We start from the raw sequence: 16,517 nt of genomic DNA on the forward strand, positions 1-16,517 counted from the left end.
TATACGATACACTGATTTTGTATCTTAAAGAATGTGGTCTTTCTCGATCGTTCAAAATTTTTGATATCTTGAGATGGTTATTTAATTATTCACTTTACGAAATGTACTCAAGATACAATATTCTTTGTCCTTTATCATGATATAAAGTCTATTTTTCTTTTAATATTTTGTTGTATAAGTTATGATGAATCAGGATTTAAAGATGTAAGTTTACTGGTGTGGGATTCATGTATTCTTCTTACTCTTACAGGAAGTCTTCCCATTGAGATTCAAGGCTCTCCACTTTGTCCACGAACCTTCCATATTTGACTGGGTCTTCAGTTTGGTCAAACCTTTCCTCTCCGATACCATTAAGGGAAGGGTATGTTGTGAACTGCAGATATATATGTAGATAGATACCCTGAATTAATTATTGTGACTATTGTTGAAGAATCCATCCCATTTTTTTTATTCTTTTTAGTTTGCTTATATTCAGAACGGTAGGTCATTGTTTAATTGTAAGAGCAACCTTACAGTCAGAGGAAGTATTTGATTCTAATAGAACCATGTTCCTTTAATTCTTTTAATTGATGCAACGCAAAACAGCCAATTATTATTATTATTTTATTTTATTTTATTTATTTATTTTCACAGCTTCACTTTCATGGCGAAGATGTTCAGAGCCTCCACAAGCACATTCCAGCAGAAGAATTGCCAGAAGAATTAGGGGGTTCCCAAGGACCAATGGACAACTCAGACTTTGTTCAGAATTTAAAGCTTCATGAAGAATATTTCAAAGGTAATATGAGTTTGTCAAGAAATTTACAGTTTCCTGCATTTTTCCTAAATTTTTCATATTCGTTGTAACTACAATAATTTCTGTATTTGTAAAAGTAAATTACGATTCCGTTAATTACCACCCAAACTCATCTTTATATTCCGTGGTAGTATATAGCTTAATAAATTATAGCTTCTAATTATATTGCATTTTAGTGGAACAGGATCTCTTACTTCAATATGTAGTTGCACGAATTTCTAAGTGTATGGTCTTAGATAGCAAGCACTTCATTTTTGCTTAAATGTATTATAGAAATATAAGTAAGAGAAAACAGATTCCAGGAGAAAACTTAAATGCACCTTAAGGGACTAAAAATGGACAGAAAAAATTGGGTAGGAGAGTTTTCATCAGCTAGGAAAATATTGCACATTGCGTCCAAAGATTGTTGATATCAAAGCTGAACACATGGATGCCAAAGAATATACATAACTGTTTACTCAACAAATGTACCTTTCACCAAATTATCGTCTCGCTCTCTTTCTAAAAACTGAAAGAGACAAAATACATAAAAATAAATTTAATTGTAATATTTATTTAGTTGTGTGCTGTATTTATCGTTGTCAATGGTTGCTTTCATTAGTTAGCTGTTGAAAATAAGATGTTAGAAAATGTTGTATACAGAAGTTTATAATCCAGGGCTTCAATGCTAGTAAAGTTTACAGTACAAGGCTTTTGGACCCAGAAAGTTGTCCATATGACTGATAAGGAATTAATTAAAAGAACAGCAAAATAAGTCATAAGGATTTGTTAGGACTAGACATCATAGTTGCTAGATTTGGCGAATGACTGGGATTACTTTTAAATACATACGTATATAGTACTGAAAGATCTTAACGATACTATAAATTGTATGTAATTTCGTAATGAAAAGACCACTTCACCAAGGTAAAAAAATGTATTAACGTAGTAACACATAAGCTGTTTGGCCCTAAATTTCGAATAAAGCATAAATGCGCTTTGGTTAACGACTTGTGGCTAGAACCAGACAATCTGATTGGTGACGAGTGAATTCAACCCATAACCAACCTGTCATGCAGGATTCACCTCTTGTATGTAATAAGCTACATTTCTCAATTTTTTATCTTTCGCACTCGTTTTCTGAGGTCATATTCAATAGGTGATGCTAGGATGCATTCCTTAAGTAGACCAGTATTTATTGATGATGCACATTGTGTCTTCAGGCATACTAATCAGAGAAATAAAAAGTACTGGAGGCGCAGAGTTCATCCTGGATATTTTCTTGACTTACTGATTCATATCATTATAGTGAAGAACTTGGTATCTATTAAATTCTTTGCTGGTTAGTTCTGTTGACATCATTTTCATATAAGATTGGTGTAACCTGGATGGAATCTTTGTCAATGAATAGGAATGAATTTAAAAAAGTGAAGTTTAATTTCCTTTTTCTCTTAATCATTTTCATGCTTTTCAGAACATTTCACTTATGGATTCGAAGCAGCTGAAGAACCTCCCCGGCAGGGGACCATGATGGAGGCCGTGACTGATATGGGTAGTTTGATAGGCAGTTACTACAGGAGAATGTGCATAGACTAGTGCTAACTAACTGCCTTAATACCTTGGCTCACAGTTATCTTTGCATTTTTTATAAAAAGAAAAGATTCACTGTTATTCAGATTGGTAAATGTTGTTAAGTAATGGTACTGTGTGGGTTCCATAGCTAACTGTTTGCATTACTACTTCCTTTACCGACGTGGCCTTGACGATTTGAAACATCATAAGTTGGGTTGCTATTCTCAGGGAAGACTTAACAACCGCTATGAAGTCAGGCATTTTAGAAGCCAAACTTTAAGGCAGAATCATCTTTGATTATCGCAGTGGACATCATTATAGCAAAGTGGTTTAATGCAATTTGAGTATCATAGTTTCTTATTGATTTGTATTTTCACATTACATACTCCACTTTTGCGTTGATGGATTTGCATTTTTTATTGTACTTAATTAACTAATAAAGAACCAAATATTCAGTTTATCCATGTGAAATGACATTACACTTTAGTGGGTTCTTATAGGATGTTTCATGTAAAACGTTTACAAAAATCTTACATTTTGAATATTATACATGTATACTCTACATTAACTTTCAAGTGTTAGACCAAGTTAGGGTGACATCTGTAAATATTTTAGAACTTGAATTTAAAATCAAGAGCAATACAGTTTATGTACATTTTGGTTGTATCCTTATTTCTCGTATAAAAGTAGTATTTTGGATGAATATAGCAAAGTGTGTGTGGTAAACCCTGTCGTTGTTGACTTACTCTGAGATATCTATACTTTCTCTATTTTTTATAGCAAGGAACTGTATGGACTGCTTACCAGCAGATGAGTTTCTTTCTCTTTCTTGAAGATTCTGTCATGAATTTTAAGGAACTAGTTGAAAATTGATAAATAGGCATGAGAACTCCATATTCTGACAAAGATAATGTAAGCTACATCTTTACTAATATTCAGATTGGTCGACATGATTAGTGAATGGAAAGTATTTGCTAGCATGCATTAAAAGATATGTATTCTTAAAGAATTCCATGCAGTAGACTCTGAGCTCTTATATTTAAAGATACAAGGAGAGGATGAGAGTCTTATGAGCCAAAATTATTTAATGCAGGATGCTCAAGAGAATCTTGAATTGATAATGAATCAGTGTTATCCAGTGTAGAGAACGATAAGAGTTTCATCAAAGTTTCATGGGAGGTATGAATTAACGAACATTTTTATTTTATAATAAACCAAATGAATGATTAAATTAAGTTTAAGCTTTAATTAAATTTATCCTATAAAAAAAACTCATTAAGAAGGTGTGACAAGTATTAGTTACTGATATCATTATACTTTAAGAAATTCTTCAGATTCCAAGTGGCAGGTTTTGAATTTTGAGCAATTACTTGTAACCATACCAGATAGACAAACTGGTCAGATGTTCCTTTTCACATTTGATTTCAATTTTTAAGTTATTGAAATCCTCTCTGGATAGCTTATCATTTAGGTCACTACATTATACAATATCTGGAAAGGATGTGTGACCTGAACAAACTTCAATTTCAGCAGTCACCGCTTAGCAAATATGTTTTGGTCAAGTTCTGGGAGATATTCAAGAATATGAATTTAAACGGTGGTTTCATGTAACTTACCAAGAAATAACATAACTAACGTTTCTAACTCTCGTGGCAACTTTTTTAAAATTTGCGGTAGCGCTTCTTCTGTTTTGTCTAAGTGACAGTCCCCGTCATCTATCGGGGAAGACGGGGAACAACCTGGCCGGTAAGCTCAATTTGTTTATGTCGGCTTCACTGGCCACATCAGCATCATTTGCAGTTTTTTAAAATTATACAGTGGTTATTTTGCATTTGGTGAAGTACAGTTACTTGGTTTTGGTTGTGCAGCGGGATATAGATAGTTAATAAAAATAATTTTTACTAATTTCCTAGTATTTTTTTCATTATTTCATATTATAGCAATTTGAGTATTTGCTATTGCAATGAGGGCTGTAAGACAAAGCCCACTAAGGCTTTCTATGATCCTCAGCAATTATCAGCTCTTGAGATCCCAGCGCCCACTTCCAAGCACCAAGCACCCTCTCCCAGGCACCCATCACCTGCTAGACTGTGACTGCCTTCATCTTCAGATCATGATGAGCCTACTTTGGCTCTATTAAGCGGCAGTTACCCCAAATTATGGAGTTACTAAAGAAAGCTCCCTCCACTCACAAGCCTTCTTGGGATGATATTGTCCCTGGTTTCCTCAATAGAAGTAGCAACTTTTCCACCATTTTTTGCCCCAGCTGCCCCTTCTTTGTCTGCATTGACATTTTTAGTGAGAAATCAACCAGATGACAGAACAAGACTTCCCTAGATGGTCCTTTCAGCCTCCTCTAAGAAGTCTTTCAAAATATGAGATTCTGGCTTTCAACCAAAAGGGAGCAGGGCAAAGCATCTTTCACTTTTCCTCCATCTCGTTTGATTTGCAGGAAGTACTTATCTTACATGACCAGTGAAGTTCCTTCTTTGGGAGTTGCTGCCTCTTCCCAAGGAGACTTCTCTAGTTTAATACCATTGTGCTGTTCTGCATTCTTGTCGACAAAGATAGTGTTTTCCTCTCCAGAAATAGATCATCTAGTCAAAGACACTTTTTAACTATTCAAAGTGCTTAGTTTCCTGGACTGGACAGTGGGTTCAATGGCAAAAGAAAATAGAGGACCACCACGATCTTGATGGAGATACCATCTCAGACTGGCTCAGAGTTCTGTCCTGTGCCAACAAAGCCATTAGAGATGGTTCTCCAGAGCTTTCTGTGCTAGTCACCTTTGGGATATTGAAATAAAAAGAGAGCCCTGGTTCTCCTTTACTTCCAAGGGAGTTGCAGTCTCAGAAGTCAGGCCTGTTGTTCTCACCCCTAGACCAGAATTTCTCTTCCCTCAAGACATAATAAAGTATATTGTGTTAGATTTGCAAAAGAAATCTATGCAAGACTTTTTAGCCCAGTCATCTCGGCGCCCCAAGGAATCAACTGCTTTTCGAACCAGGACTACCTCACCCCTCCAACAACCGCCCTTTCATGGATGGAGATCTAGAATGCCAGTCAAGACACGTAGAAATGTCCGGTTCACAGCTAGGTCTAATAAGAAAAGCTCTTCCAAGTCAATACCAAGAAAGTTGAAGGAAGTCCTTCATATACCTGTAGGAACCAGACTAATAGAGTTTTGGGAGAAGTGCCTGATGAGAGGAGCAGAGCATTGGATCATCAAAGTTTTGAGGGAGGGCTATTTCATCCCATTCCTGGAAAGTCAACCATTAGTCACCTCTCCCATTACATTGACAGCATACTCAGTAAGCTCCGAGATACATTCAGCCTTTTTTGGAGGAAGTTTCCTCTCTCATCCAGAAAAGGGCCATAGAAGAAGTTCAAGAACACCAGCATAGAGGGTTTTACAACCAACTCTTTGTGGTACCCCATTCAGTCCTTTCATCCATTCACCATGGCGATTGGATGATAACCTTAGACATGCTGAACAAATACTTTCACATTCCTATCCAACCAGTTTCCAGAAAATATCTAAGGCCCATCTTCCAGGACAAGGTGTACCAGTTTTGGTTCCTGTCCCCGGCCTTTCTATGCCCCACAAGTATTCACTTGAGTCAATTTGAGGATGACTGATCTCTCGGGTTTTCAGACTTTTCTATCTCCCAAGAGAATTTCCAGCTGCCTTTAGACAGGAGTTTTCTAGCCCTTTCGTCTTGTTCAGCTCAACAGTGGATGAGCCTACTGGCAACTCCAGCATCCATAGAGATGTTTGTCAGACTAGGGCGACTTCATATGAAAGTTCTTCAGTTTTGTCTGAAGGCCAACTGGGACAAAGACAGCCAGACACACGTTTTTCATATCGCCCCAAAGATCAAATTGGACCTGCAGTGGGGGCTGTCAGAAGAAAGACTGTCAGAAGAGAAGTCCCTTCAACCTCTGGGCCATGACCTAGACTCTTATTTCAACGTCTCAGACATAGGCTGGGAAGCCCTACTGGGTAATCAAGGAGTGTCTGGTACAAGCCTACATATCATGTAAGGGAGCTGAAGGTAATTCAGCTAGCCTTCAGAAATTTTTGCCCATAGTCCACAACAAAACAATAGTGGTACATGTGTACAATACTACAGCCTTATCCTATATCCATAAACAAGGCAGCACTCATTCGTTTTCTCTCTGCCAGGCAGCAAGAGAACTACTACTGTGGGGAGAATACAGTCAGGTGACTTTGGTCACCTTCTTCATCCAAGGGAAGTTAAATGTGATGGTGAACAAGCTGAGCCATCAAAAGCAGGACCCTTGATCCCCTGGTTTGTCTAGATCTACGGAAGCTGTGGGGCAGGCCACTGATAGACCTGTTTGCCACCTCCAAGAACCATCACCACCACCTATTTTGTTCTCCAGCCCCAGCTCCTCTTCCATGGGCAATGGACACCATGCTACAAGATTGGACAAACTTGGACCTATACACTTTTCCACCCTTCAGCATGATCAGGGAAGTGTTAAACAAGTTTTATTCACACCACAACACAACTATGACCCTCATAGACCCGTATTGCCCCTTGAGGGAGTGGTTCCCAGACCTTCTTCGGCTAATAGTAGACTATCCAAAAGTCCTTCACCAAAAACCTTCTTTGCTCAGACAATCCCACTTCAGAAGGCACCGCTCTTGCCCTGACAGTGTTTCATCCTCTGAGACCTCTGTAACACAGATTGCAGACTTCTTCCTTTACCTGAGGAACACTAGGAATCAGTGGCGGCTCATGGCTATCATTCATAGGGGTGCTGTTACATATATTTTTTTTTATTCCTTGATATTAACTGCATAAACACACACACGCAAACACACACTTTATATACATTTGCAACTTTTTCGTGAAGAGACAATCCCGAAAACTTCACTTCTTTAAGTTTACTAATTGTCTGTTTTTCTAGGGTCATGACTAATTATAATTAGTGGACGATTGCCCTAATCAAACTTAAAACTGTAAACAAAACTGAAAAAGTATCAAAGTATATTAAAATACTAAAACTCAAAACTGTAGCTTCCGGCAGCATTGAGACTGAGGGACGGACTGACAAAATTATGAAAATTTGAGGTTACATAGAAATATTAAGTTATGTAAACTAACCAAACCATAATAAAAATAATTAAACCATTAAAAGTAATAAAAACTCGAAAACAAAAATATTAAGTACAAAACTGAGTAGGACAGTAAAATAAAATAACTAAAGAACACCCAGCTAAAACACAGACATACGCATACACATACACTCACACACACACACTCACTCTCCCCTTTGTCTCTCTCTCTCTCTCTCTCTCCTCTCTCTCTCTCTCTCTCTCTCTCTCTCTCTCTCTTCCGCTGAGGAAGGCAGCAAAACCGCTGCCGAAACCTACTATTTTGAATGTTACTCATTGATATTTATGTGATTATTATTTTTTTCCCCATTTACTGCAACTCACCACTGAGTTATTTCAAGTGCCACGGTGGCGTGATTGGTATGGTCTTTGCTTGCCACTTCGGTGGCTGCGAGTTCGATTCTCAGGCATTCCATGGAGGGGTCTCAGAGGTGTATTTCTGGTGATAGAAGTTGTCTCTCGACGTGGTTTGGAAGTCACATAAAGCCGTTGGTCCCATTGCTGAATAACCACTGGTTCCATGCAACGTAAAAACACCATACAAACAAACGATCACCATTGAGTTGATTATTCTGCATTACATTACATATTATCAGTATTGTCACTAATTTGATCACTTTCACTAATAGTAGATATTGATTAAACTTTGACGAATTTCAAAACACACCTTACCCCTGCAACAGTTAGACTAACACTGCTCGAGAGGGCAGTGCTCCCCCTACCTTTATGCGTGGGGTGGCTACCACATTATCACCCTACTAGCAAAATTAGAACTGCGAGCACTAGCAGTTCCACATGTTTCAATTCATTTGCTTTTTTATTTACAAAAACAAGAGAATGGTAATAATTCTTTAAGCATTATTGATATTCTATACTTAATTGCTCATTTTCATGTAAATATTCATAATTTTTTACATATATATGAAATCTATAGGGGGTGCTGCAGTTCCACAGTGCCTACTGACGAGCCACCACTGCTAGGAATTATCGTCCTCCACTATTACAGGTTACCGAGATACGTTTATCTCTGTATTTAAGCATAGAGGTCTGGATCTGTCGTCGATCTCCGATATTAACGACCAATTAAAGTCCTTCGATACAACGAAACAGAGAAAGGACACTTTGGTCTCCTGGAATGTAGATGTGGTTATGAAATGGCTGACAGGCCCAGCTTTTGAACCCCTTCTGCTTTTCTTTGGAATCTGACATGCAAGACATTCTTCTTTTTTGCTTTAGCTACAGCTCAACACATCATTGAAATTTAAGCCATTGACAAAAGACTGGGTTTTTCCCAAGAAGATACAGTTTGCTCCTTCATACTAGATTTTTTGGCCAAGAACGAGGACCCGTCCAAGCCCTGGCCTCGTTTATTTACCATCAAGAAATTAATATGTCCAGTTAAAGCTCTTAGATACTATCTGAAAAGGACAGAAAAAATAAGGGGTCCATCTAGTAACCTCTAGTGTTCGGTTAAGAACCCTTCTATTCCTCTGTCAAAGAACTTCTTGTTTTTCTTACTAAGAGATTGGATTACAGAAGCACACTGCTAGTCCAGGAGGATATTTTACAAAGTATTAAGGTGAAAGTTCATGATATAAGAGCAGTGTCGACCTCTTTGGCTTTCAGACATATGTCCTTGATTTCCACTGTACAGTCGATCTACTGGAAGTGTTGGTTCTTATTTTTGCCTGTCACTATTAAAGAAAGTGGAAACAGAGTTTCATGATTGCAGTATCTTGGGTCCGCTTTCGGTGGCTGGCATGGTATTGGGTGAAAAATTATAGGAAGGACTATTTTTTTTCCTCCTACTATTTTTTTGCTTTGATGTAGGGTTTTGGGGAGCCTGGGTGTACAAGGTACCTGGAGTATCCACCAACCCTAGTGGATAGGTTATGGAGTTTTTACAAGTGTTTTCAGAGTAGGTGGTTTTTTTTAATCTTTGTACTGCCCCAGGACAAGGGCACCTATTGTATGTTTTGCTAGCCATCAGGCCTATCCTCCGCTGTAAAGCCCCCACTTTAGTAGAGGCGACCCACGGCTTACCAGCCACGCCGCTACAGGTTAAGATGAGCACCGAAAAGAGGGAGTATTCACCTGCAGTAGCTCTCTTACCAGGTAAGGAAACAATAACAAATTGAGCTTACCTGCCCGGTTGTTTACCGTGTTCCCCAATAGTGGGTCAGGACCAAGGTCTTAAGGAATTTCCTATACCTTAGACTTTGGTCGGGACTGTCACCTAGACAAAAAAAAAAAAAAAAAAAAGCGCAACCGCAAATTTTTTTAAAGTTGCCGCACAAGTTAGAAACGTTAGCAATGGAATTACTTTGTAAATATATATGAAACTTAATTTTGTATGAAAATGTCATTTTGGGTTGATTGAACAATAATAATAATAATAAAAATAATAAAATAATAATAATAATGGTTGTGGGGAAATTCCACAATAATGTAAATAGAAATACATGTACTGTTTATAAAAGATATATGCACAGCAAGGAGTTTCGAGATCCATCGCGACTCTCTTCAATCGAGCAGGTTCTCAGAAGCTCTAGCTATGTGTATTTTATTTATTTACAGTATTTACATTTGTATAATTGCCATGTCACTCACTTTTGTGATTGGGAAATTGATTTTCCTGAACCGAAGGAAATTTTCCTTCTGCAAAATAATTTTTATATTGTATATACCAAGAGGTAAATTTCAGGATAACGGCAATAGTTATCTTAAGAAATTTGTGCGAATAATTTCTCGGAATTGTTAAAATTGCTAAAAATTCAACAATCATCCTGCTTGATTAAAAGTGTTGTTCTTTAAAACTTTTGTCAGATGTTGAGTTGAAATGCATTTATTAAATGTGGACCACTTTTATGATCTAGTATTATTGTTCATTGTCATGTTTCTGTGTTATTTTGATGAGAGTATGTATTTATGTCCGCAAAGTCAATACTCTGGTATTACTACTGTGCTGTCATGTCACTGTCTTTACACTGACTCATCTCAGTGAAGTTGAATAGGTTTTCATATTCTGTTCACAGTTGTAATTTTTTTTCTGTAAAATACAGAAGTCACTCTGTCAGCAATATAACTTTGTATTACATGGATAGGTTTGTATCACATTTTATAGAAAAGGGACTATATTTTTATATATCCAAAAATTAGATTTATTTGTAATAGCTATTAGTTATAAGTAATTTGATTGTGATAGTTACCAAGTTAGTTAATATTTTTACTCTATTTTGGACTGTTTCTTTTTAGCATTGCTACCTATTGTTTTTCAACATGGAAACTAGATTAATATATGATTAAATATAATAAGTTTTCTGTATTCTAGTAATTTAACCAAGATTTTATATTCATCAATAACGGTTTTGTAATACTATATAGTTTAAGAGGTGAATTGCTTACTATAGTCTTTGGAGAGTTTTCTTAGGATAGGGCTAAGATATATTTGGGAGCAGCTTTGATTACATGACATGAAATATCAGTGCAGTAATGATTTTGGGTTAATAGGGCTCAAGGCAATTTGACATAGTTTTAATTTTGATCATATAGAATTAGGTTTTGAAAATTTTTTTATTCACTTGATTTTGTATTACTGGGACTAGGTTATTAGATTGGAATAGGTTAGGTGGATAAGGGGACAAGAAAAGTCCCAAGTTATCATTTTTTTGTCAACTTTCAAATGAATGGAAGAAGTTTCGACATTCTTTCAGTTGATTCGATATTTTAGGTTAGTCAAATTCGAAATCTATTGTCAGCAATTAAGATGCAATAAAATTGGAAACCGGAATTTCACTCTTGATTAAGATAGGTTGAGAAATTTCAATTTTCTCTTTTTACTTTGAGTTAAAAGGTAAAACTACTGCAGCTTTAGGATGGTTAAGGTGGGTAATTTAAATTTGATAATTAAGATGAGAGAAATCCCAGCTTTCACAATTATTATTTACATATTGAACGACACAGATTGTGAAGCCCTTCAAAGTCCTCTTTGTTACGTATAAACCCGAGAAAGATAGCTGCTGACTCTGTGACAGATAAATTCTTTATAACCATTTATAATGACCATCGTAAAATAAATGTTGTGTGATCAGTAGAAAGACATTGCACTTATAGGTAAGAGTGTTTCCCCTTACATTCAGTGTTTCATCTATGTCAGTAAAAATGATTATTATTTAACAACATCATGGCATTTGTCTTCCTTTTGAAATTGACTGCAGTAGTAAGCTGGCGATTCTGTGCCTGCTTCGATTTTATTCGTCAATTTTGGTACCCTGTATCAGCAGTAGATGTCAGATTTATAAACCTTTTAACTTTGCTGCAGAAGCTCAGGTTTTGTATTTGTTAAAAAAGGTTTTCTGGTAAATAGTGATTTTAGCCCTGTAGCCTTTGCCTCATATTATCACTCAGCAATGCTGTATCCTGTACTCTATTGTCAAAATAAAACTAGAACAGTGTCTTTAATAGCTATGTGCAAGCCGGGAAGCAAATAATTTACTTCATTTTTCTTGACTGATCGAAAGGTTCAGAGGCGGAAAATAACCTTTTGGCACACCAGTGCACGCATTATTAGGTGTTTTAACATAAGTACGTATATTATTCTAATGCAGATTAAGTGGTACATGCAAAATTTGATAATTTCCCTTTTTTCCTTGAATTTCATCAGTACTTGTTAGATGCTTAAGATATTTAAAAATCCTGTGACTATTCGTAATTTGTTAAATTGATTTACGTTTGCTTTGGAATGAATTATTTAAGCATTACATGTGTAAGAAAAGAGAAAAACTGAAATCTAAATTGAAAAGGTCCTTAGTCACAAAATGTAGATTTAATGAAAAGACCACTTTAACTTCTTTTTTTATTGAGGAAGACCTTTGAAGTTTTAGCGCTGTTGTGGGGTTTTAATTGCCCTGCTCTTGTCACAATACAAGGGACCAAATACAGAGGGCTCAGTTTTCACAGAGATCGGTTTTCACGCTGAAACTTCAAACCTCGTGATTCTTTCTCATTAAAATTTATCCCTACTTGAATCACCTTACACTGCAGGATTATAGGGGAGCTAAACTTAATATATTATGACGAATAATTTTAGTGCCTTTCCGTAATTATGAAGATGGGGAAATGGGTTGTGTTATAAAACAATTATTGTCCTCTAAAAGGGTCTTTAACAGTATTCCCGGAGACAGGAGTCTGTCATCAATCAATAAGGGCGGGCAATAGCTAGGCATTAAAGTTATTGGATCTTAAATAGACTGGAAGAATTGACTAGTTAATCATTTATCAGCAAGAATATGAAGTTAACAATGTTTGTAAGCACTGCGATGGACTTATCTGGGAACATATCAAAGTTGTTTAGTTGTAAAATTGTACTTCAAGAAGAATATAAGGTTTGCCTTGTAAAGTGTGTTAATGGTTTGCATGTATAAAATTCGAAACCTTGTTTTTTTTTTTTTTTTTTTTTTTTTTTTTTTTTGTTACATATGGATGTTACTCAAGTAGGGCGTCGCACTAAAGGAAAATCTCTTGAGTATCTTTGTACTTTTAACGTAAACGTTTCTACACCTTTAGACCTTTGCGTATAGGTTCTAATGAAGGAATTTAAACTGCATACAAAATGTGAAGAAAATTATACTTCCAGTACTGCTCTAATGAAATTCGAGTTTCCAGTAACATTATCACCAGCTTTGCAATCATTTACCATTTTTGGTACAATATAAAATTAAATTTTCGGGGAATCTTTTTCAGTAGAAACGATATTAGATAAGTGAATGCTGTTAAATCTTTTGAATTTACTCTCATAATTTGAAAGTGATACACTTCAGAATTTACACCTGAATTTAAATACTGTCAGGTGATAAGGCAATAATCAAACAACTATTGCATGCCTGTAACACTGACAAACACTTGTTGGTTATTGAAGCTATCTTGCAAATGCAAGACAACTTTTAGTGTAAATTTAAAAAGGTTTTCTTAACAAGTCTAAAGGTTAGTAAGGATTAGTACTTTTTATAGTCCACTTGAGGGCCTGATTTGTATAAGTGTTATGCAACTGTAACTGACAGTATTGGAGTGAATCAGACACTTTTATAATAGTAGAAACAACTTGTATAATTGACAGCTGTTGATGAAATCAGCAGGGCTGCTTTTCAAGAATGGAACTAAAACCCTCCCTCCTGCTTGGTAAAACCTCTGTAGTTCGAATTTACAAAATAATGTAGCGGTTCGGTGACATCATGAGGGACTTGGGCTAATTTTGTCATTTATAATATAATTCTTTGTAAAATATTGCAGGTTTTTCGAAGGAACAGAAGTCAAGTGATAATGATGTACACTGTGTACAGAACGATTCGATTAATAAAAACTGCAACCAATTATAAATGTAATAATATGATCACCTTTATATCATATGACAAAACTTCACTTATTTTTTTAGCTATACTCTGCACTTGACATGAAGAGGGTAGAATTGTAGGGGTTGTTCCACTTGCAAGGGAACGCTGCTTGTATGCAAGTTCTTAGTGCTGAGTGCCTTACCACTATTCTTCCTTTGAAAGGGATATTTTAATTGCCTTCATTCATTTTCTAAAATGATAAATAATATGGCTTCCAAAAACTTGAATTGAGGATACGAGTTTTTTATCGTAAGTCATTAAAAAAAATTTTCAAAGGTGGAGCATCTTCATCAGAAAAAGATTTTCGAATTTCAAAGAAACTTCTGTTCATTTAAAATGCTTCTTTTTCACTTTTAACCTAAAATCGCCATTGTAAACAATGGACATTTGGGCTTGCAAAAAATTTCCCAACCTTGCTTGCAAAAAATTTCCCAACCTTGCCATAATATCAAATTTATCTATTAAAACTTTGGAACTCATAAGCTAAACTTCATTTTTGGTACACACAAAACGTAATTTACTTAAGGAAAGCATTTATTGTGCTGCTTTTGAGAGGCGAGAGCATCACTGTTAACAAAAATTTATTGATTATAGATTGACTGGGAGACACTTGTAAGATTAATTGCAGATCTTTATTAATCAATCTTGATATTCTTTATGAGAAACTTTCAAGATTTGTCACTTTAGAGCTCTGCAATACGGTAATCCCAACTACAAAAATCATTTTTATACATATAGTAAATGTTCTTTTATATTTGTAGTACCCGATTGAGCTTATTCTATCAATGAAAATGCAGTGTTCGCAAGCCCCAAATGAGAATCTGTGAATTATCTGAAAGTTTAAAAGCGTTTAGTAACCTTTTGAAGTAAAACATTTTATGTATTCCAAGTATAGTTATAATGTTTAGGAATTGTAATAATCATGTACTCACAAGGATGTGTTGAAAGGTATCTGATTTTAAATTAAGTCGAAGGCACAAACAATATTAACACTTTGTATGAATTTTTGCAAGTTGCTGCTTGAACTTGAAATTAAATACAATTTGTGGTTCGACCGTTTTTGAAGAGTATTCATAGTATTCCTCTTGGGATGTTAGCAGTCGAGGGTGGCAACAGAATTAAAATTTTTACTATACGTTTATAGGAAATGTTCAGCCATTTTAATTACCGAATATCCACAAAGATAGTTGCTAATTGTTTATTTTATAGAGTTTCGAACATCTTTCTGTTGTATATTTTAATGAATGTTTGTTAATTAGTTTGGCAATTTAAAGGTAGAATTTATCTGCTGAAGACTGTTTTGTGATTCATAGGTTATAGAAATATTAAGTGCGCAACATGTTTTTACTGTATTATGATATTGTTATATGGACAAGAATAGTAAAGATATTCTTTCAGAAATTCTTTTGGTGTCTTAATACCCCAACTCAATCGAAACCCCTGGTATGTATAACGACTGGACCCACTTTGATGAAAGTGACAGAGACCGTGGCCTTGTTTTTCTTTAGGATTCGCTAAAACGCGAACAGCAGTTTGTTATAGAGACATATCTTAGTCCCCGCCTCTCTCTCTCTCTCTCTCTCTCTCTCTCTCTCTCTCTCTCTCTCTCTCTCTCTCTCTCTCTCTCTCTCTCTCTCTCTCTCTCTGTCGGCATGGACTTCGTCAGATTTCTTTGTTCACACATCAGGCATATTGAGGGGTGTCGGAAAACTCTTGAACTTAAAAAAATACATATATTTTCTTATGTAGTTACAAGACTAACATCTTGAGCTAGAGCTTTCTGAAGAGAGTTATTTCAAGGAGAAGAGTCAGAGAGTAAGTGATACAAGTTTACAAGTTGTGGATTGAAACAGTTAACAGTAGGAGACGGACTTCCCTTTTAGGTCGTGCTGATTAAGCAATTCCTTCGGTTCTCGTGAGAGCCGGTTTAGGAAATCAGACCATGAGAAGGGTGTTCGTTCGTTTGTCTGTGGTTATGGTGAGCTAGCATCGCTCACGTCCTGTCGGACTGGATAATTTTAGGAAGTTTATCCTCCTTGACCTGTGACCCAGAGCGCAGCTATGTTTTATAATAAGGGAATGGTTAACATTTCCATTTTTGTGTAATTTCCATTACATGTGTAAAGCAATACACTGTGTCTCGAGTACGTATAGCATGCATACTGACCAATTTATACTACTTAGAAGAGAAAGAAGAAAGCTATAACTGATAAACTAGTATCCATATACGTATAGGTTTGCACTAATTTGACAATTTAATTTATAAATATTTTTTTATCACGTTAAGCAATGCATTAAAGATAATGCTTTCAAGCTATTAGTATGGACATGTGCTTGGAAATATTGTCACAAAAAATATTTGGGTCAGTGGAATGTTGGTCGTAACAATCAGGGTACAAAATTTTGAATTCCAAATATATTCACTTCTGTAAGAAATTTTTTTTTTGGTTCGGGAATATGCGCCTTTTCAAGAGTATCACAAAATTATTTCAGTACCTAAAAACATAGTTCTACACCATATCATTTTTTATGATGAAGCAGCAAAGAAGTGCAGATCATGAACGGATACTACATATCTTAATACTAAGTGTTTCATATTACTGTTTCGAACTAGTACAATTATATAGTCCACTAA

General features: G+C 35.8%; 1 protein-coding gene across 1 annotated transcript in view; it reads left to right on the forward strand.

Moving 5' to 3' along the window:
- LOC135208397 (alpha-tocopherol transfer protein-like) overlaps window positions 1-15,286 on the forward strand; it is a 244,311-nt gene extending 229,025 nt beyond the window's left edge. Inside the window, 3 exon segments of the mRNA XM_064240522.1 lie at window positions 251-361; window positions 634-778; window positions 2,250-15,286. Coding sequence (XP_064096592.1) covers window positions 251-361; window positions 634-778; window positions 2,250-2,371 — 378 coding nt within the window. The 3' untranslated portion in view covers window positions 2,372-15,286.
- The last annotated feature ends 1,231 nt before the right edge of the window (window positions 15,287-16,517 follow it).

Source organism: Macrobrachium nipponense, chromosome 35 (genome assembly GCF_015104395.2).
Source record: "Macrobrachium nipponense isolate FS-2020 chromosome 35, ASM1510439v2, whole genome shotgun sequence".
In the NCBI taxonomy this organism is placed as follows: Eukaryota; Metazoa; Arthropoda; class Malacostraca; order Decapoda; family Palaemonidae; genus Macrobrachium; species Macrobrachium nipponense.